Source organism: Somniosus microcephalus, chromosome 22 (assembly GCF_052327205.1).
Source record: "Somniosus microcephalus isolate GS21.2 chromosome 22, FLI_Smic_1.0, whole genome shotgun sequence".
NCBI classification, from domain to species: Eukaryota; Metazoa; Chordata; class Chondrichthyes; order Squaliformes; family Somniosidae; genus Somniosus; species Somniosus microcephalus.
In genome coordinates this window covers 47546464-47568709 of record NC_141008.1, presented here as the reverse complement: position 1 = coordinate 47568709, position 22246 = coordinate 47546464, and the positions used below count along the sequence as shown (strand labels likewise).

At 54.0% G+C, this 22246-nt stretch overlaps 1 protein-coding gene across 1 annotated transcript in view; it reads left to right on the top strand.

Annotated features, from left to right (window-relative positions):
• Positions 1-22246, top strand: part of pitpnaa (phosphatidylinositol transfer protein, alpha a) — a 78343-nt gene that overhangs the window by 51166 nt on the left and 4931 nt on the right. The window contains exons 4-10 of the mRNA XM_085964642.1: positions 2704-2795; positions 8551-8558; positions 9466-9540; positions 10856-10939; positions 13690-13767; positions 14240-14350; positions 16650-16772. Coding sequence (XP_085820768.1) covers positions 2704-2795; positions 8551-8558; positions 9466-9540; positions 10856-10939; positions 13690-13767; positions 14240-14350; positions 16650-16772 — 571 coding nt within the window. The remainder of the gene's footprint in view (positions 1-2703; positions 2796-8550; positions 8559-9465; positions 9541-10855; positions 10940-13689; positions 13768-14239; positions 14351-16649; positions 16773-22246) is intronic.

Here is a 22246-nt window from a genome sequence, read left to right as displayed (position 1 = left end):
ATTCCAGAGCTGAGGGCCCAGGCAACAGAAGGCACGGCCGCCAATGGTTGAGCGATTATGCTCGAGGGCAGATTAGAGGAGTGCAGATATCTTGGGGGGGGGGGGGGGGCTGAAGGAGATTACAGAGCTAGGAAGGGGCGAGGCCATGGAGGGATTTGAAAACAAGGATGAGAATTTTGAAATTGAGGCATTGCTTAACCGGGAGCCATTGTAGGTCAGCGAGCACAGGGGGTGATGGTGCGAACGGGATTGGTGCGAGTTCCTTCTATTCCTTTCTCCCTCATGTGTTTATCCAGCTTCCTCTTAAATGCACCTATGCTATTGCCTCAACCACTCCCTGTGGTGACGAGGTCCACATTCTAACTACTCTGGCTAAAGAAGTTTCTCCTGAATTCCCTGTTCGATTTATTAGTGACCATCTTATAATTCTGATATCAAAGGAACTTTGGTGAAGGGCTGGAGCAGGTCATTCCCCCACTAACCTGGGACTAGTGCAAGGACAGGCCAAACCAGGTACAAGAGGCAGTTTCACCTTCATCACTCGCATTTCCCCCTTAAACTCAATGATCTCTAAACGGGTCTCAATTTCCATTGATCAGTACTTTATAAAATAATTTTTTTTTTTTTTTTTAAATATCACTCTTGCAAGATTCCCTTTACGTGCCACTCAATATCTAAAGCTGCCTCTAGTCAGGCGCAGTCAAATGATACTCAGCCAACAGGTCAGTCAGCAGGATTGCTCAGTGATGTGAGGAGACCTTTGCCTTCAGATGAAAACCGCTATCCTCTGTGTAGTACGCCGTGTGTGAGTCTGAATTGGTTACCAGTTCATTTCAGACAGCTTGTTATCCTGCCCAGGGACCCCCCTTCGCCTTCAGTAGCCCCAGGCAGCTGTGAGCTGAAATTCAGGACAGAGTTTTATCAGTCCCATAACTCCCACAGTTGCGGGGGTGGTGTGGGGGCTGTGATTGTGGTTCCTTTCTGTTAGCCTGGCCTACACTTAACAAATGTTGCGGCACATTTGAATTTGGGAGTTCCGGTGCAATCTGTTTGAGCCTGCTACGTGGGGAATCGCAGTCACCGAGCCAAGAGTGGTCCTCGAGGGAGGCACCCTCAGCAAGCTGCTGTATAGTGCAGGAGTAGTCCTTCGTACAAAATAAAATCCGTCCATCTGCATGGCACCTTGTCAAGTCACTGCATCTCGGTGTCTTGCACAATGAATTACATCTGGAACACAGTGACACTGATAGCGACAAACGTCATGCAGGAACTCTCGACCAATACTAGTTTTTGTTTTAGAGTGGTGTTGGATGGGGGAGAAGTGCTGGCCACAATACCAGAAGAACTCCCTGCTGTATAGTGCCCTGGGATCTTTGACATCCCCCTGAATTGGCAGGTGGGGACCTCGACTGCCTCCACCACAGGCAGCTCTACTCAGCACCGTCCTGGAGTGCGAGCCTAGACTCCATCAGAGTGTGGAGCTCCAATGCACGACCTTCTGACCTGGAGCCGAGGTTGCTACCAATGGAGCCAAGCTGTTTACATCGAATTACACCAACAGGCCATTCGGCCCAACTAGTCTACGCTGGTGTTTATGCTCCACACGAGCCTCCTCCCACCCTCTTCATCTCACCCTTCTATTCCTTTCTCCCTTGTGCTTCTCCAGCTTCCCCTTAAATGCATCTATTCCCCTTAAAGCTGTGACTAACCCCCTCCCCACCCACCATTGCATATGTAGCCTTTAGAATCAATGGTGCTAGAGTTCTGTTACAAACACAGCTGTATAAATTCATGACTGAATGCCCTAATTTAGAGTAGATTGGTGCTTCTGTCCACTGAGTGGTGGGCTGAAGGGGTCATTTTTGCCCCTCACCCAGTCTCGGCCGTACTGTCTTGGGTAAGTGCTGAACGGGACCCAGATCCTTTCCTGCCGGGTAACTTGGGATATTCATTTCCCATCGCGGGACATGCGATTGTAGTGCCCACCAGCTGTTTACAGAGCAGCATTGGCAGAGGGCAATGAGGTGCGAAGGTAGATGGAAGAAATAGGCATGGAAATGGGGAGGGAAGAAAGAACTTGCATTTATATAGCGCCTTATCGTATCATGACATCCCAAAACACTTCAAATTAATATAATATGGGAAGTGTAGCTGGTTGTTATGGCGTAACTAAGCTGATGAGTAAAATAAAACCGAGACAGTATTCCGATGAAAGAGCTGAGTGTGGTCAAGGAGAACACTGGGGTACTGTCCCTACCGTCTGCGTGTGCTTGGCTGGTAAGAGGTCAAAGTTGGCACGGTCAGTGTGAGACTTGGGCGAGAGACTGGGAGGTTAAGCTCTGAACACCCGTACAATGCTAGTTTCAGCTTTCTCTTTGACTCGTTCAGTCCAACACTCTGGACAAGAGCACCAATGTACTCTTTATAAAGTCGTGTATGACTGGATTCTGCGATGTCTGTTGGTTGGTAATCGTAAGATAAGACTCCAAAGAAGGCCACGCAATTCACCTTGGCTGGTCTCGACAGTACCCCCTTCACAGCATCCAGCTGTTTCTGGAGTGTCCCCGGTCTTTGCCTCCTGTGCTTTAACAGGAAGCCCTTTCTACATGTTCATCACTCTGTGTGCGAGGAGCTTGCTGACATCAGTCCTAAACCTGCCTTTTGGCTGTGACTTGAGAGACGGTAACCATGTTGTTCTTTCAGCAAGGTGCCGAAGTTTGTGCAGATGTTGGCTCCCGAGGGAGCTCTGAACGTGCATGAGAAGGCTTGGAACGCATACCCCTACTGCAGGACCGGTAAGTGGAACACCTCCAGATCCTTTGCATCAGGGTAGGGAGGGGAGAAGGTCTGCAGTGGAAAATTATACCTGTTTTTTAATCACGTGAAAGATCAAAGCATTGTCTGGTTTCCAAAACTTATTGTTACAAATGGAAACCAAATTTTTTTATTCGTTCATGGGATGTGGGCGTCGCTGGCAAGGCTAGCATTTATTGCCCATCCTTAGTTGCCCTTGAGAAGGTGGTGGTGAGCTGCCTTTTTGAAAGGCTACAGTCCCATGTGGTGAAGGTACTCCCACAGTGCTGTTAGGGAAGGAGTTCCAGGATTTTGACCCAGCGACGATGAAGGATCGGCGATATATTTCCAAGTCAGGATGGTGTGTGACTTGGAGGGGAACTTGGAGGCGGTGGTGTTCCCATGCGCCTGCTGCCCCTATCCTTCTAGGTGGTAAGAGGTTGCAGGTTTGGGAGGTTAATTATCCTTTGTAAGAAACTTATTTCGATTATAGACCACGCTAAACTAATGCACCAACATGGTTTGGCTTTTAACTGCTCTCCGAAATGGCCAAGCGAGCCCCTATTGCATCGAAACCACTGCCAGCAGTTCGAGGGCGGCTCACCACCATCCTCGCAGGGCAACTAGGGATGGGCAATAAATGCTGGCCTTGCCAGCGATGCCTACATCGCAAGAGGGAATGTTTTTAATATAAAAGAATTAAGTAAATAACTTGGTGAGTGCTGGCAATTGTCTGAATTTGCAGCTGGTCGTGTTATTTTCAGCTTTCCCCAAAGCTGCTGGTTCAGAGTCTCATTTCCTGCTGTTTCACACCTGTGTGTACCATCCGCTCATTTGAGGTGTAAGCACGGTCAGTTTAATCATAGTCAGCTGCAACAACAACTTGCATTTATATAGCACCTTCTGCTGCCTGGGCCCCCGAGCTCTGGAATTCCCTCCCTCAACCCTCCGCCTCTCTCTCTCTTCCTTTAAGATGCTCCTTAAAACCGACCTCTTTGACCAAGCTTTTGGTCACCTGTCCTAATTTATCCTTATGTGGATCGGTGTCAAATTTGTTGTCTTATAATACTCCTGTGCAGCGCCTTGGGGCGTTTTACTACGTTAAAGGCGCTATATAAATACAAGTTGTTGTTGTTCAATGGAGTAAAAATGTCCCAAGGTGCTTCACAGGAGCGACTATCAAACAAAATTTGACACCGAGCCCCTCAAGGAGATATTAGGACAGGTCAAAGAGGTCGGTTTTAAGAAGCGTCTTAAAGGAGGAAAGGGAGGGGATTTCAGAGCTCGGGGCCCAGCAGCTGAAGGCACGGCCGCCAATGGTGGAGCGATTAAAATCAGGGATGCTCAAGAAGCTAGAATTGGAGGAGCGCAGAGATCTCGGAGGGTTGTAGAGCTGGAGGAGGTTACAGAGATGGGGAGAGGCGAGGGCATGGAGGGATTTGAAAACAAGGATGAAATTTTTTAATTTGAGGCGTTGCCGGACTGGGAGCCAATGTAGGTCAGCGAGCACAGTGGGTGATGGGTGAACAGGACTCGGTGCGAGTTAGGACACGGGGCAGCGAGCACAGGGGGTGATGGGTGAACAGGGCTCGGTGCGAGTTAGGACACGGGGCAGTGAGCACAGGGGGTGATGGGTGAACAGGACTCGGTGCGAGTTAGGACACGGGGCAGTGAGCACAGGGGGTGATGGGTGAACAGGACTCGGTGCGAGTTAGGACACGGGTCAGCGAGCACAGGGGGTGATGGGTGAACAGGACTCGGTGCGAGTTAGGACACGGGGCAGTGAGCACAGGGGGTGATGGGTGAACGGGACTTGGTGCGAGTTAGGACACGGGGCAGTGAGCACAGTGGGTGATGGGTGAACAGCACTCGGTGCGAGTTAGGACACGGGGCAGCGAGCACGGGGTGATGGGTGAACGGGACTCGGTGCGAGTTAGGACACGGGACAGTGAGCACAGGGGGTGATGGGTGAACGGGACTCGGTGCGAGTTAGGACACGGGTCAGCGAGCACGGGGTGATGGGTGAACAGGACTCGGTGCGAGTTAGGACACGGGGCAGTGAGCACGGGGTGATGGGTGAACGGGACTTGGTGCGAGTTAGGACACGGGGCAGCGAGCACGGGGTGATGGGTGAACAGGACTCGGTGCGAGTTAGGACACGGGGCAGCGAGCACAGGGGGTGATGGGTGAACAGGACTCGGTGCGAGTTAGGACACAGGTCAGTGAGCACGGGGTGATGGGTGAACAGGACTCGGTGCGAGTTAGGACACGGGGCAGTGAGCACGGGGTGACGGGTGAACGGGACTCGGTGCGAGTTAGGACACGGGGCAGTGAGCACAGGGGGTGACGGGTGAACAGGACTCGGTGCGAGTTAGGACACGGGGCAGCGAGCACAGGGGGTGATGGGTGAACAGGATTCGGTGCGAGTTAGGACACGGGGCAGCGAGCACGGGGTGATGGGTGAACAGGACTCGGTGCGAGTTAGGACACGGGGCAGCGAGCACAGGGGGTGATGGGTGAACAGGACTCGGTGCGAGTTAGGACACGGGTCAGCGAGCACGGGGTGACGGGTGAACAGGACTCGGTGCGAGTTAGGACACGGGTCAGCGAGCACGGGGTTACGGGTGAACAGGACTCGGTGCGAGTTAGGACACGGGTCAGCGAGCACAGGGGGTGATTGGTGAACAGGACTCGGTGCGAGTTAGGATACGGGGCGGCAGAGTTTTGGATGAGCTGAAGTTTGCGGAGAGTGGGGGATGGGAGGGCAGCCAGGAGAGTGTTGGAACAGTCGAGTCTGGAGGTAACAGAGGCCCGGATGAGGGTTTCAGCCACAGATGCTATCGGTTATTCCATCCACTACACCACCTGGCTAATGAGAGATTGGCACGTCGGGGGGTAAATTATCCTGCTCCTGTGTAATTTTCCTCTTCCCCCCTGTACCTGCGCTGTTGGGTGAGATCTACATTCTGACCATAACTGCACAACGTCATTCATTGTGTGTGAAATTCTCCAGGGCGCTGGGAGAGATCTGACGAGGTGCAGCGTCTGAATACAAGTGTTCTCGGCATTCTTCTCTCTTAAACTGCGACCGATCATTTGCCAAAATTCTGCCGGCTTTCGGCAGTAACCCAGTCCTGGCTGTGGGATGGCGTTCCCAGCCCTCCATTTGCATTCCCGGAGAGCGCGGCCCCTTTAAGAACACTTGCAAACAAAAACAAATGACTCAGACTGCCGCAAGTTGTAAACAACCTGAGCCGCTGTTCTCATTGTAAATGAGAAGTATTTGTTTAAGTGACGAGACGAGTGATGGAGATTAATCTCCCCTCGCCGCCGACTCTCTGAAGTATAATACACCTCGGGTAAGGCAGCTGTAACAAAGATCCCAGGCCTGCAGGTTGATGCTCCTCTTTAATTTATTAGCCTTGGTCCAGTGCTGGTGCCATGACAGTGAAGTGATACTGGATCCCTACAGTACGGTTAAACCCTCATACAGTGTTACTTCAGAACCACGTAAATATTTCATTAAGTCTGCAGGCAGATGGGAACAAGCTAGATTATAACTTGTGGGAAGGAGACCTTTTTTAAAATACGAAGGGACCTTCTCTCGCCTCCTTACGATCCACCTTTCTTGTACACTGAATTACCTTGAGGCGCAGTGACTGTAATGTATGCAAATGCAGCCGGTTATGTATGTGCACAGCTAGATCCCACAGTCAGCAGTGAGGTGCATAACCCGCTGTCCTTCACATGGTGCCGTGGGATCTTTTAACAGCCGCCTGAACGGGCAGACGGGGACCTCGGTTTAATGTCTCACCCCAAGAGCAGCACCTCTGACACTGCAGCACGTCCTCAGGACTGCATCGGCGTGGCAGCCTGGGTTATGAGCTCGTGTCCCGTAATGAGACTGGCAGTGCAGTGAGAGCTCACACTGTGTGTCCCCGCCTAATGATGACACCGCATGCTGCAGTGGCCTCGAGTGATCCGCTGTGGATTCAGGCTCGAGTTCCCCACCCCCACTGCCCCATCCTAATCTCGCCGAGGAAATCCTGAGCAGAGGCACAGATATATTCGGAGACATTAATCTCTAACCAGGTGTATCAGCTCAATTTACCGGATGGGTTCAGGTGAGGAAGACCCTCCCACAACAACAACAAGCATTTATATAGCGCCTTTAATGTGGTAAAACATCCCAAGGTGCTTCACAGGAGCGATTATCAAACAAAATCTGACATTGGGCCACATAAGGAGATATTAGGACAGATGACCAAAAGCTTGGGCAAAGAGGTGGGTTTTAAGGAGCGTCTTAAAGGAGGAAAGAGAGGCGGAGAGGTTTAGGCAGGGAATTCCAGAGTTTAGGGCCCAGGCAGCAGAAGGCACGGCCGCCAGTGGTGGAGTGATTATAATCGGTGATGCTCGAGGCCAGGATTGGAGGAGGGGAGAGATCTCAGGGATGGGGATGGGGGGGGGGGGGGGGGGAAATGTAGGGCTGGAGGAGGTTACAGGGATAGGGAGGAGGGATTTGAAAACGAGGATGAGAATTTTAAAATCTAGGTGTTTAACCGGGAGCCAGGATACCAGCCCTAACGCACTCCAATTACAGCCTCCCCTGCCGTTGCTCAAAAGTCTCGCGTCCTAGCCTCGCCGCACCCCCACCCCCAGCCAACCCATTCCAGCTGCTCATCACCCTGTGTATCTGCTGGGGTGGGGGAAATGAATGTGGGCTTGTTTTTCTCTGCACACCGTTCCTGGCTGAGCAAGAGGTGGGGGGGTGGAGAGGGCAGGCCAGTGAGATGTACCCAGGGCCCTTTCCCCCTCCCTGTCAGGATTCTGATCTCTTGCCTTCCACCTGCAGTCACGTGGGGGGAATTGTGGCCCCTTGATGGCATTGCCCATTGGACCATCAACCACGGCACAGCCCCACCAAACAGATGGGGAATAGGCGCTTGGTCTTTCCAAGGTACTGCCTTGTACTTTCACTGGGCTCTTGCCCTTGGTGTGTGGAAGCTGGGCGAACCCTGCCTCCTAGTAGTGGTCTCTCGCCACCTTTCTTTAGAGGGTAAGAAAGGGAGAGGACGCAAGTCCGAATCTCGGCTCGTCAACGTTCCACTACTCGGTTGGGATATGAACAGAGGCCCAGAGGGACACAGAGCATCACCTCTGCCGTGAATGAGAGGGATGTGGGCTACAAACAGACCGAAGGCCGTGTTGTAAGCAGCGCCCTCGAACCCAACCTCTTCGATAAAAGTGATGCTGTGTAGGCCGCTGGTTGTTCATTCTCCAGTAACTCAGTTCAGAGTTCAAATCCCAGCATGGGAAGTCGCAAAATTGACTCCAGTAGTTGTGCTAATTTCTGGGTTGGCATCGGAAAAATTGACCTGGATAGCTGCCGGAGTGGTGTTTATATATAAAAAAAAAAATTTTTTAAATACCAACTGGTTCGCCAATGCCCTTCAGGGAAGAGAATCTGCCCCCCCCGGGCAACTCCGTGCCCCCTGGGGCAACATGGGATGGGCAATAAATGCCACCATGTCAGGATCGCCAATATCCTGAGAAATTTTAAAAATATATAGCAAAGAAAATGTTCGATCTAATTGGTCGGGTTTAATTAGTACGGATGCGGTCCAGGATTCCTGGATGTTGTGGTGACGGTCGGCCTGGTTCAAGAGCCGGTCTCTGGTGTACAGTTCCTGCCGGTGTTGCCATGTCCTTACTCCTCTTTCTTTTCTCTCCTATGTCGCTCTGTGCTGCTGACTCCAGTCATTACGGTGAGTGTTTATGGGAAAAGTCCGCCCGTGACAGTAACTAGACCTGCAGACTCAGCCGGGGGAAAGGTTTGGTTTTGTCAGGGGGCCCTCACACCCTCTGATGGAGCACCATTTCATCGTGGAGCGATGGTGTTTCTGCGGATGGGGTGGGGACGATACGAGGGGAAGAGAAGCAGATAACAGTGGGGCGAAAGGGGTGGATAAGCCTGCATACGCCCCTCCCTACAGAAGAAGCCGCTCATTCTGGTTGTTACGCAGCGACCAATCTCTGTCGAGAGCGGATTGAGCGTTAGAAATAGGAACACACGTGTTTGATTCAAGTGGGGTTGGGAAGCCAGGATAGCGACTTTGGGTGTGGGAAGCTCCAGGACTGAGATGGGCTGGGAAAGGAGTGGACTTGATGGGCTGAACGTCCTTCTCGTGTTCCTAGATCTCTTTCGTTCTCAACTCCTCACGACTGTGGGATCCGACTGCTGAGTTCTGCTGAGTTCCCAGGTTCCACGCCTGGTCTGTGCAGAGTTGGCTGATCCCAGCCCCCCCTCCCCTGTGGGTCAGGTAAGGAGGGGATTGGGTCCCAGCTGTGGCGCACCCTCCTACAGTTGAATACCCCAACGCCATTTGCTGTCCAGTCACGCACAAAAAATGGCCACTTGGGTGAGATCCCAATAGGCTGTTAGCGACTCTGAAACTGTACCCGGGGGAGGGGGAAAGAGGAGGATGAAATTGTAAAGGAGGGGGTGAAAGTGTACCCCAGTGACTGCCAGGGGATGAGGTTGCAGGTTCACTCTGGGTCCAGCATTCTTATTCCAATAGTTAGAGAAGCATTTATTTTGTGTGGTAAATGGCTTTTAATTGCAGTTTAGTGACATTATTCCGACCCTAAAGCTTTTAACTCCTCGTATTCCAGAACGAGTACATGAAGGATGACTTCCTGATCAAAATCGAAACCTGGCATAAGCCAGACATGGGCACCGTAGATAATGTGAGTGACAGACCTGTACCCACCAGTACTGTACCCCGGTGTTATACAGTGACAGACCTGTACCCACCAGTACTGTACCCCAGTGTTACACAGTGACAGACCTGTACCCCCCAGTGTTATACAGTGACAGACCTGTACCCACCAGTGCTGTACCCATGTTATACAGTGACAGACCTGTACCCACCAGTACTGTACCCCAGTGTTATACAGTGACAGACCTGTACCCACCAGTGCTGTACCCCAGTGTTATACAGTGACAGACCTGTACCCACCAGTACTGTACCCCAGTGTTATACAGACAGACCTGTACCCACCAGTACTGTACCCGTGTTATACAGTGACAGACCTGTACCCACCAGTACTGTACCCGTTATACAGTGACAGACCTGTACCCACCAATACTGTACCCAGTGTTATACAGAGACAGACCTGTACCCACCAGTACTGTACCCGTGTTATACAGCGACAGACCTGTACCCACCAGTACTGTACCCGTGTTATACAGCGACAGACCTGTACCCACCAGTACTGTACCCAGTGTTATACAGTGACAGACTTGTACCCACCAGTACTGTACCCGTGTTATACAGTGACAGACCTGTACCCACCAGTACTGTACCCGTGTTATACAGTGACAGACCTGTACCCACCAGTACTGTACCCGTGTTATACAGTGACAGACCTGTACCCACCAGTACTGTACCCAGTGTTATGCAGCGACAGACCTGTACCCACCAGTACTGTACCCCAGTGTTATACAGCGACACACCTGTACCCACCAGTACTGTACCCAGTGTTATACAGCGACAGACCTGTACCCACCAGTACTGTACCCCAGTGTTATACAGCGACCCACCTGTACTGTACCCAGTGTTATACAGCGACACACCTGTACCCACCTGTACTGTACCCAGTGTTATACAGCGACACACCTGTACCCACCTGTACTGTACCCATGTTATACAGCGACACACCTGTACCCACCTGTACTGTACCCGTGTTATACAGCGACCCACCTGTACTGTACCCAGTGTTATACAGCGACAGACCTATACCCACCAGTACTGTACCCGTGTTATACAGCGACAGACCTGTACCCCAGTGACTGGGGAAGGACCCCAGGTGTGAGGGAACAATCTGAGAAAACCTTGACCACCGACACACTCGCCCGCCCTAGTGGCAGCTTTGGCAAAACCCCATTTGACGTGTCAGCACTGCCTGTGTTGGTTTGGACCCCGCAGGACTGAGTGAAGAGTCTTTGCGGGACCGGTTTGACTTTCCCTAATGACCGCTGTTTCCCCTCTGACCCCGGCAGGTACACTGCCTGGATCCCAACACGTGGAAAAATGTGGAAGTGGTTCAGTTAGACATTGCCGACCGGAGCCAGATCCACTCACGGGTGAGTTGGTTCGAACTGAAGCGTGGAACATGATTCCCAGTGTTCCGGAGCAAGGAGACGACGGGAAACGCTTGTTTCAGATCAGGGATCTCCCCACCAGTGAAGGAGAAAGCTCGGCATTGGCTAAAAATAATTGTATTCTGTTCATTTAAGATGTATTCTGAAACTGAAATTATTTCTAGGATTAGACCAATACCGATTTCAGACAAGTAGCCTTGTGTTTACAAAGTGCGAACTTGCAGGACTGTCTCGTTGGGCTTTTAACCCCATCTTAGGTGCAAATCCTGCCCGGATGGGCTGGAGTGGCTGATGGGGGCAAACAGATCCCAGATGGAATGAGTTTGGGATAGTGTCCATTCCCCAGCGAGCAAGGGCCCAGAGCGCTGGACCGTCCGCCAGCCAGAAATTGGCCCTTGGTTTCTCGGCGAGTGTCAGCCGTGGCTCAGTGGGCAGCACCCTCGCCTCTGAGTCAGAAGGTTGTGGGTTCAAGTCCCACTCCAGAGACTTGAGCACAAAAATCTAGGCTGTCGCCCCAGTGCAGTACTGAGGGAGTGCCGCACTGTCGGAGGGGCAGTACTGAGGGAGTGCCGCACTGTCGGAGGGGCAGTACTGAGGGAGTGCCGCACTGTCGGAGGGGCAGTACTGAGGGAGTGCCGCACTGTCGGAGGGGCAGTACTGAGGGAGTGCCGCACTGTCGGAGGGGCAGTACTGAGGGAGTGCCGCACTGTCGGAGGGGCAGTACTGAGGGAGTGCCGCACTGTCGGAGGGGCAGTACTGAGGGAGTGCCGCACTGTCGGAGGGGCAGTACTGAGGGAGTGCCGCACTGTCGGAGGGGCAGTACTGAGGGAGCGCCGCACTGTCGGAGGGGCAGTACCGAGGGAGCGCCGCACTGTCGGAGGGGCAGTACTGAGGGAGTGCCGCACTGTCGGAGGGGCAGTACTGAGGGAGTGCCGCACTGTCGGAGGGGCAGTACTGAGGGAGTGCCGCACTGTCGGAGGGGCAGTACTGAGGGAGTGCCGCACTGTCGGAGGGGCAGTACTGAGGGAGCGCCGCACTGTCGGAGGGGCAGTACTGAGGGAGCGCTGCACTGTCGGAGGGGCAGTACTGAGGGAGTGCCGCACTGTCGGAGGGGCAGTACTGAGGGAGTGCCGCACTGTCGGAGGGGCAGTACTGAGGGAGCGCCGCACTGTCGGAGGGGCAGTACTGAGGGAGCGCCGCACTGTCGGAGGGGCAGTACTGAGGGAGCGCCGCACTGTCGGAGGGGCAGTACTGAGGGAGCGCTGCACTGTCGGAGGGGCAGTACTGAGGTGCCGTCTTTTGGATCAGACGTTAAACCGAGGCCCCGTCTGCTTTCAGGTGGACCTAAGAGGATAGACGGGACCTCGGTTTAACGTCTCATCTGAAAGACGGCACTCCCTCAGTACTGCCCCTCCGACAGTGCGGCGCTCCCTCAGTACTGCCCCTCCGACAGTGCGGCGCTCCCTCGGTACTGCCCCTCCGACAGTGCGGCGCTCCCTCGGTACTGCCCCTCCGACAGTGCGGCGCTCCCTCAGTACCGCCCCTCTGACAGTGCGGCGCACCCTCGGTACTGCCCCTCCGACAGTGCGGCGCTCCCTCAGTACTGCCCCTCCGACAGTGCGGCGCTCCCTCAGTACTGCCCCTCTGACAGTGCGGCGCACCCTCGGTACCGCCCCTCCGACAGTGCGGCACTCCCTCAGTGCTGCTCCTCCGACAGTGCGGCGCTCCCTCAGTACTGCCCTGCGAGTGTTGGCCTGGATTATGTGCTCGGTTTCTGGAGAGGGACTTGAACCCACAACCTTCTGACAAGAGGCGAAAGTGCTACCCACTGAGCTACAACTGGCACCGTGAAGGGAGAGGGTGGATTTACTGTGTGTATTGGGAAGTTATTTTGATGTTGAGCAGCAAGCCCTGAACTGTATATTTCTTGCCAGCAGATGGCACTGATGGGCTCTTCTCTCTGATTGTCGGCAGAGGCCTGCGAGAGCCGAGTGGCTCATGTGGTGCGCTGGCGCTCTCTGTTGGTAGGGGTGTGATATTACACGAGCAAACCTTATTTGTTCAGACTTCTTTGCACGAGCTCCCACTGCTGGGCAGACTGGAGTAGCTGGCCGGTGACGCCCATCAGCCTGTGCAATTTAGGAAACTCGCCAAGGGTTTACAATGGCCATAGAATGAGACTGCTGTGACCCCCACAGTCCGCGCACTGGCAATAGGGGTCGTGGGAAAATGGTCAGGATCAGGAACCCTTTCTCCTTCCCGAGCTCGGAGTCGCTGAGGTGGGTTGCAAGCTCCTAACGCCTTCATGGCAGAGATCATACAATCATAGAAAGCTACAGTATAGGAGGCGGCCGTTCGGCCCGTCCTGCCTGTGCCGGCTCTCTGAAAGCACTCTCCAGAGACAGCATGAGGAAACATTGGTTTTACGCAGCGAGTTGTTGTGATCTGGAACGCGCTGCCTGAAAGGGCGGTGGAAGCAGATTCAATAGTGACTTCCAAAAGAGAATTGGATAAATACTTGAAGGAGAAATGTGCAGGGCTCTGGGGAAAGAGCAGCGGGGAGTGGGACTAATTGGAGAGCTCTTTCAAAGAGCCGGCACAGCCATGATGGGCCGAATGGCCTCCTGTGCTGTACTATGGTTCCGTGATTCTAATTTTGGTGGTGTGCGGGGGCCAGGGCCAGGAATAACTGGGCCACATCCAGCCTAACCAGCTCCCTTTCATCACTCCAGGATTACAAACCAGATGAGGATCCTGCAGTATTCAAATCAATCAAGACGGGCCGTGGGCTGCTGGGCCCTAATTGGAAGGTACAGACCATGTGATCACTTGGATTCATTATTGACTGATTGTGTTTGGCTGCAACATGTTGTTACTAGGCTTGTTTAGTATACAAATATTCAAACAATAAGGGGAGACAGACCTGTTGGATAGAGTACCCTCCTCTACACTGTCCCATCAAACACTCCCAGGGCAGGTACAGCAAGGGTTAGATACAGAGTAAAGCTCCCTCTACACTGTCCCATCAAACACTCCCAGGGCCGGTACAGCACGGGTTAGATACAGAGTAAAGCTCCATTGCACTTGCCCTAAGAAGCCACTCAGTTATATCAAAACCCCAGTGGATGAAGAAGGCTCACCGCCACCTTCTCGAGGGCAACAAGAGATGGGCAATAAATGCCGGCCATGCCAGCGACGCCCACATCCAGAGAACGAATTCTTTAAAAGCCCTTTGTCTGGGGGGTTTCACTGGGCAGCTCATCGCTCTCCATTCTGTTGCAGAAAGAACTGGTGAAGAAACGAGATTGGCCGCACATGTGTGCTTACAAACTGGTGACTGTGAAGTTCAAGTGGTGGGGCCTTCAGACTAAAGTGGAGAGCTTCATCCAGAAGGTGAGTGAGTGAGCGAGCCTGGGCCAGGAGGGAGAGTGCAGAGACTCGCACTGGGTGGAGAACAGATGGGCTTTGGAAGAATGAGCAGAATGACTGGGAGTGCGCGCAGTTAGGCAGCATCCCGCAGGCATCTCGGGATTCACCTGCAATGAATGACTTTGAAGTGCAGTAATTTATTTTGGGTGGAAACTCAGCAGGTATCTTATGTTCAGCAAGATCCCACAAACAGCAATGAGGCTGATGACCAGTAAATCTCTTTTTTTGGGTGTTGGTTCATAGAATGATACAGCGCAGGAGGAGGCCGTTCAGCCCATCGTGCCTGTGCCGGCTCTTTGAAAGAGCTCTCCCATTAGTCCCACTCTTTCCCCAGAGCCCTGCAAATCTTTCCTCCAAGTATTTATCCAATTCCCTTTTGAAAGTTACTATTGAATCTGCTTCCACCACCCTTTCAGGCAGCGCATTCGAGATCACAACAACTTGCTGTGTAAAAACATTCTCCTCATCTCCCCTCTGGTTCTTTTGCCAATTACCTTCAATCTGTGTCCTCTGGTTACCGACCCTCCTGCCACTGGGAACGGTTTACCCTTATTTACTCCATAAAAACCCTTCATGATTTTGAACACCTCTATTAAATCTCCCCTTAGCCTGCTTTGCTCTAAGGCGAACAATGCCAGCTTCTCCAGTTGAGGGAGGAATGTTGGCCAGGGCACTGGGAAAACGTGGTACTCTAACCCTCGGACAGTGCCCCTCTGACAGTGCGGCGCTCCCTCGGCGCCGCCCCTCGGACGGTGCGGCGCTCCCTCGGCGCCGCCCCTCGGACGGTGCGGCGCTCCCTCGGCGCCGCCCCTCGGACGGTGCGGCGCTCCCTCGGCGCCGCCCCTCGGACGGTGCGGCGCTCCCTCGGCGCCGCCCCTCGGACGGTGCGGCGCTCCCTCGGCGCCGCCCCTCGGACGGTGCGGCGCTCCCTCGGCGCCGCCCCTCGGACGGTGCGGCGCTCCCTCGGCGCCGCCCCTCGGACGGTGCGGCGCTCCCTCGGCGCCGCCCCTCGGACGGTGCGGCGCTCCCTCGGCGCCGCCCCTCGGACGGTGCGGCGCTCCCTCGGCGCCGCCCCTCGGACGGTGCGGCGCTCCCTCGGCGCCGCCCCTCGGACGGTGCGGCGCTCCCTCGGCGCCGCCCCTCGGACGGTGCGGCGCTCCCTCGGCGCCGCCCCTCGGACGGTGCGGCGCTCCCTCGGCGCCGCCCCTCGGACGGTGCGGCGCTCCCTCGGCGCCGCCCCTCGGACGGTGCGGCGCTCCCTCGGCGCCGCCCCTCGGACAGTGCGGCGCTCCCTCGGCGCCGCCCCTCGGACAGTGCGGCGCTCCCTCGGCGCCGCCCCTCGGACAGTGCGGCGCTCCCTCGGCGCCGCCCCTCGGACAGTGCGGCGCTCCCTCGGCGCCGCCCCTCGGACAGTGCGGCGCTCCCTCGGCGCCGCCCCTCGGACAGTGCGGCGCTCCCTCGGCGCCGCCCCTCGGACAGTGCGGCGCTCCCTCGGCGCCGCCCCTCGGACAGTGCGGCGCTCCCTCGGCGCCGCCCCTCGGACAGTGCGGCGCTCCCTCGGCGCCGCCCCTCGGACAGTGCGGCGCTCCCTCAGTGCGGCGCTCCCTCGGCGCCACCCCTCCGACAGTGCGGCGCTCCCTCAGCACTGACACGAAATGTCAGCCTGGATGATGTGCTCGTGTCCTGTGTAGAGAGGGCTGCATCCGCAATCTTCTGACTCTGACCACCTGAGCCTGGATGTGAGGGGGAGAGGGGAGGTAGAATGTCAGTGAGGCAGAAGAATATTCACCCCTGGGCCCCCCAGGCAAGGGGATTGGTGTAGGGTTTCACAGATGGTCACTGAAGTGTAGCTGGTATATTTTCAGGGTTCAGTATGACGATGATTCTATGGCGGGGGGAGAGACACTAATTGGAGAGCTCTTATCACAGAGCTGGCACAGACGCGATGGGCCGAGTGGCCCATTCTGTGCCGTGTGATTCTACGGTTAGAAGGTGCTATTAGATTCCAGTCTTGCCAGTTGAAAGGAGGAGTAAATCGGAATAAATATCCAGCGGATCCCCCCGCTATCCCGGTGGATCAGTGAGAGTGCCTGGACTCGGGAATTGTTTGTCACTGTTTCAGTGCTGGTACGTGCGGACTGAGCTCGGCAGTGACCGTGTGCTTTTACTGGGGTCAGCGCCTGACTGAGTCGACGCATCGACTTCAGATCCGAATCTGGTGCGGGCGGCGTTGCTGATTGTTGTTTTCTTTGTCTGAGTGCAGCAAGAACGACGTTTATTCACAGTCTTTCACCGGCAGTTGTTCTGTTGGATGGACAGGTGGATCGAGCTCACCATGGACGACATTCGCCGCATGGAGGAAGAGACCAAGAAGGAGCTGGACGAGGTGCGTTCAGCCTGAGCTTGGCTGCATGGCGGATACCTGGGCCCACCGCTCCCGCGATCCAGGAAACCCCCCCCCCACCGTCCCCAAACCGTGCTGAGCTTGGCATCCTTCGCCCCTGGACCCTGGCGACCGGTGACCTCCCACCCCCGGCAGAGCCTGGCGACCGGTGACCTCCCACCCCCGGCAGAGCCTGGCGACCGGTGACCTCCCACCCCCGGCAGAGCCTGGCGACCGGTGACCTCCCACCCCCGGCAGAGCCTGGCGACCGGTGACCTCCCACCCCCGGCAGAGCCTGGCGACCGGTGACCTCCCACCCCCGGCAGAGCCTGGCGACCGGTGACCTCCCACCCCCGGCAGAGCCTGGCGACCGGTGACCTCCCACCCCCGGCAGAGCCTGGCGACCGGTGACCTCCCACCCCCGGCAGAGCCTGGCGACCGGTGACCTCCCACCCCCGGCAGAGCCTGGCGACCGGTGACCTCCCACCCCCGGCAGAGCCTGGCGACCGGTGACCTCCCACCCCCGGCAGAGCCTGGCGACCGGTGACCTCCCACCCCCGGCAGAGCCTGGCGACCGGTGACCTCCCACCCCCGGCAGAGCCTGGCGACCGGTGACCTCCCACCCCCGGCAGAGCCTGGCGACCGGTGACCTCCCACCCCCGGCAGAGCCTGGCGACCGGTGACCTCCCACCCCCGGCAGAGCCTGGCGACCGGTGACCTCCCACCCCCGGCAGAGCCTGGCGACCGGTGACCTCCCACCCCCGGCAGAGCCTGGCGACCGGTGACCTCCCACCCCCGGCAGAGCCTGGCGACTGTGGTGCCAAGCTCAGGCGAGTCGGCCTTGTTTGAATTTCCTTGGCCTGGCGGTTTGGAAGGGTGGTGGTTCTTGGTGCGGTTGCCTCAAAAATCCTAAATCGGAATACCAGGATCTGTTGGTGTCAACAACCTGGGAATTAATGGGAACAAGGAGTGAATGCTCTGGGCCACCTGCCCTGTTCTGTGCAGCCCCACACCTCCCACCCGCAGGCAGAGCAGAGAGTCAGGCCCTGAGGTCCCGCTCTCCCTTCCTGTCTCCACTCGCACCCCCACATCCGTTACTTGGCCTCCTCAATCTGTGCCTTGTCCAGGAAGTTGCGTTTCCCGATAACTGGCCTATGTTTCCTGGCACAGGCACAGTGGCCTCCTCCTGTGCTGTATCATTCTGTGGTCTCATTGTTATAGCACTTTAAAAACAAAAATATTTATGTATATATAATTCCCAGTTTTTCCTCATGGTGTTGCCAGGGATCTTGCTTTGGTGGGACTTTGGGGATATGGGGGGTGGAGAGAGAATGCAGCTCGGGGGAGGGGGGCCATAGAAGGGCAGGAGCACCGTGGGGGTAAGTGACACAATCGAACATTGTGTCTGGAATCAAATCATTCAGAAAAGCCGAGACCTTGGCCCAATACTCTCACTTGGAATACGGATCTCGGTTTAAAGAGTCACCATGGAATGTTTCTGGAACATTCCACGCCTCCGTGTGTGTACAGGCACGATGAGCCGAGAGCGAGACGTTTTGAGTTGAGAGATTTTCCCCCTTTTTTGAAGTTCAGCCTGTGGTGTATGTGCCTTTAAGAGCCCCTGTGTACTGTAATGCCGGTAGTGGCCACTTGGGCTATATAAGCCTGTATAGTGTCTTGTATCTTTTAGTGCACCTCCAGACTTTGTCCAGTAAACACCTGTTAAACCAACTCCTGCATTCCGTGTCTCCATTAACACACGGATACAACAGTGACGATGAATTGGAAACGGACTTGCCTGCAATTCGGCAGCACCTCAAGGAGATCGATTCCTCAGACGAAGGTCGAAGAGAAGAAAAAAAAAAGAAAAAACTGTGGTTTCACCAGCTAGCCAGGCTGGTGGCAGGTACTGCAATAATCCTTCCTGGTCGGCGGGCTGGGGCTCGATCGGCTGACTCTGCAGTGGGGCCGAGCAGCGAAGGCAGAGGCAAACAGAGACGAGGGGTGGAGCACTCGGTAGACGGCCAGCTCTGCAAAGCAGGTCGGCGTTCGGACCAAGCAGAGGGAGGGAAAAGTCCCAGAGAGTCCGGCAGGAACGAGTCTCCGACTATTAAAAGTATCTGTATAAATAAAAACCGCGGAGGACAGCGGCGGGAAAGCGCGGGAGGCGCCATTTTTTTTCTCGGCAGGGAAGAAAGGAAAGCGTGGGAGGCGCCATTTTTTTTTTTCAGGATGCCTAAGACTGGCAATATTACTGCTTTCGATAATGATGTAGAGGATTGGACCACCTGTGGAAAGAGTGGAAGTATATTGCACAGCGAATGAAATAGAGGATGATAAAAAGGCATCGATACTTCTAAATCTAATGGGCGCAAAGACATACGGGCTGTTACAAAACTTAATCACTCCAGCCAAACCGATGGACAAGACTTTTAAGGAGATTGTTGACGCCCTGCAGGAGCACTTAAACCCAACACCGCTGCTGATAGCGGAACGATTCAAATTCTTCAGGAGGAATCAGCACAAGAATGAAAGTAACGCTGATTACCTCACCGAATTAAGGAAGCTGTCAAAGCACTGCCAATTCGGAGCAGGACTGGCAGATTCTCTTCGAGACAAATTCGGCTGCGGTCTCCTAAGTGAAGGAACACAGAAAAGGCTACTTTCTGAGAAAGATTTAACACTGGACAAGGCTTTCAGTGTGGCTGTGTCATACGAAGCAGCAGCAAGAGGAGCTGCAGAGATACAGCAAAAGTCACAGGACTTCGGCACCCATGAAATGACACAGGGTTTCGAGAGATGCTATCGCTGCGACAGATCCACCCATGACCACAGGAACTGCTGGTTCAAGGACAAAGCATGCAGGCAATGCGGAAAGATGGGACACATTGCACGTGTATGCCGATCTGGAAACACAAAATCCACTGACAGGAAAAAAAATCAATAAGGAAAAGTACAGAAAGGTACAAATGATGACTGACAGTAGCTCCGAAGACCAGAAGAGCGATAGCGACTCCGGAAACAAGAGACTAAGCTGGCTCAAATTACATAATGTAATTGCCAAAGAAGATTACCAGACCATTTGGGTTACCCTCACGATAGCGGGGTCCCCAGTTAAAATGGAGCTAGATACAGGATCAGCTCTGACCGTCATAAGTCGACGGGATTACGAGCGGCTATTTCCGCATATACCTTTGAAAGACACATCCATTATCTTGAAAACATATACGGGGCAGAAAGTATACACCAGAGGGAAAATAAGGGTGCCTGTTGTATACAACGGCAAGGAAATACAGAAGTTGTATTTATACATTCTGCAAGATGGTGGTCCACCGCTGTTGGGACGTGCATGGATCAGGAGGATACGTTTAGACTGGCACTCCATTCAGGCACTGACGGTGACCAGTAAGAAAAAAAATGATGATGACGTCATACCTGAACGATTAAAAGACATCTTGGCCAATGCCAAAGAAGTGTTCCAACAGGAACTAGGAACCTTGAAAGGCGTCACCGCCTCAATAAAAGTGGAAGATGCGGCAATTCCCAAGTTTTTTAAGGCAAGGCCGGTGCCATACGCAATTCGTCCAGCAGTTGAGGCAGAGCTGGAGAATTTAGAAAAGACAGGCGTGTTATCCAAGATTGGAGCGAGTGGGCAACACCCATTGTCCCGGTCATGAAGAAAACGTTGAACAATGATAAATCTGAAGAACAGAGAAAAATTCGCATCTGTGGGGACTTCAAGGTGACTGTAAACCCGGTCCTTCACACGGTACAGTATCCTCTTCCGAGGATAGAAGATATTTTCGCCTCACTATCCGGAGGGAAACGTTTCACCAAAATTGACTTGGCACAGGCATATCTACAGATGGAGGTTGAGGAGGCCTCTAAAAAGTATCTCACGATAAACACACACAAAGGCCTGAACCAGTACAATCGACTGGTTTTCGGAGTAGCATCAGCTCCAGCTATCTGGCAAAGAGCTATGGAGCAAGTCCTGCAAGGGATTCCGAGGACTCGATGCTACCTAGACGACATCCTTGTAACAGGAGAAAACGACAACGAGCACCTTGCCAATTTGGAGCAGGTGCTCACTAGGCTGAGAGAACGGGGCCTACGAGCAAATCGCCCCAAGTGCGAATTTTTTCAGAAACAAATATATTGTGGCCACATAATTAACGAAGAAGGGTTGCATAAGTCACCTGAAAAATTGAAGCGGTCATAAAAGCCCCAGCACCTGAAAATGTCTCACAATTAAGGTCGTTCCTGGGATTGATAAATTACTATCATAAATTTTTACCGAACTTGTCAACTGTTCTGCACCCTCTTAACGAACTGCTACAAACGGGAGTAATTTGGAAATGGAGCGAAGACTGTAAACGTGCCTTCCATAAATGTAAAGGCTTGATCACGTCCAAGGAAGTTTTGGCTCATTACAACCCATCACTGCCAATCAGATTGGCGTGCGATGCATCCCCTTACGGCGTAGGAGCGGTATTATCGCATAGATTCCCTGATGGCTCAGAGCGGCTGATAGCTTTTGCGTCACGCTCATTGAACTCAGCTGAGCGTAACTATGCCCAGATCGACAGGGAAGCACTCAGCCTGGTATGGGGAGTGAAGAAATTCAACCATTACCTACACGGACAAAAATTTACCTTATTGACTGACCATCAACCCCTCGTCTCCATATTCAACCCTAAAAAGGGCGTTCCCATTATGACAGCGCAAAGGCTACAGAGGTGGTCCCTTTTCCTAGGGGCACACCAATATGACATAGAATACAAAGGATCAAAACAGCATGGAAATGCTGACGGTTTATCGCGTCTACCGTTGCCAACGGTAGAAGAGGCACCTACAGTAGACCCAGTGGAAATATTCCACTCAACCATAGTGGAATGTCTACCAGTAACAAATTCTACCATTGAAAAAGAAACGAGAAATGACCCGACTCTCTGACGAGTCTACGATTTAACGGTGAAGGGATGGTCAACACATGGCGAACCACTGTTGCCAGCATTCTCACAAAGAGGAGAACAGCTGTCAGTGTGCCGAGGAACCTTGATGTGTGGATCCAGAGTGGTGATTCCACCCAAACTCCAGGATAAAGTGCTAAAGGAGCTTCACGAGGGGCATCTGGGTGGAGTGAAAATGAAGAACCTAGCCAGAGCGTTTGTGTGGTGGCCAGGTATCGATGGAGACATCGAAGAAATGACCAAGGGCTGTCTAGGATGCCAGAAGGTCCAAAACGCCCCACCACAAGCCCCTCTACATCCATGGGAGTGGCCCTCATCTCCCTGGCAAAGGGTACATATCGACTTTGCTGGTCCATTTATGGACTCAATGTTCTTACTCGCGGTTGATGCACACTCCAAGTGGCCGGAGGTAATAAAGATGTCCTCCACCACCGCGGAAAAAACCATCACAGTATTAAGGACCATATTTGCCAGGAATGGGCTGCCTGAACAGATCTGTTCTGA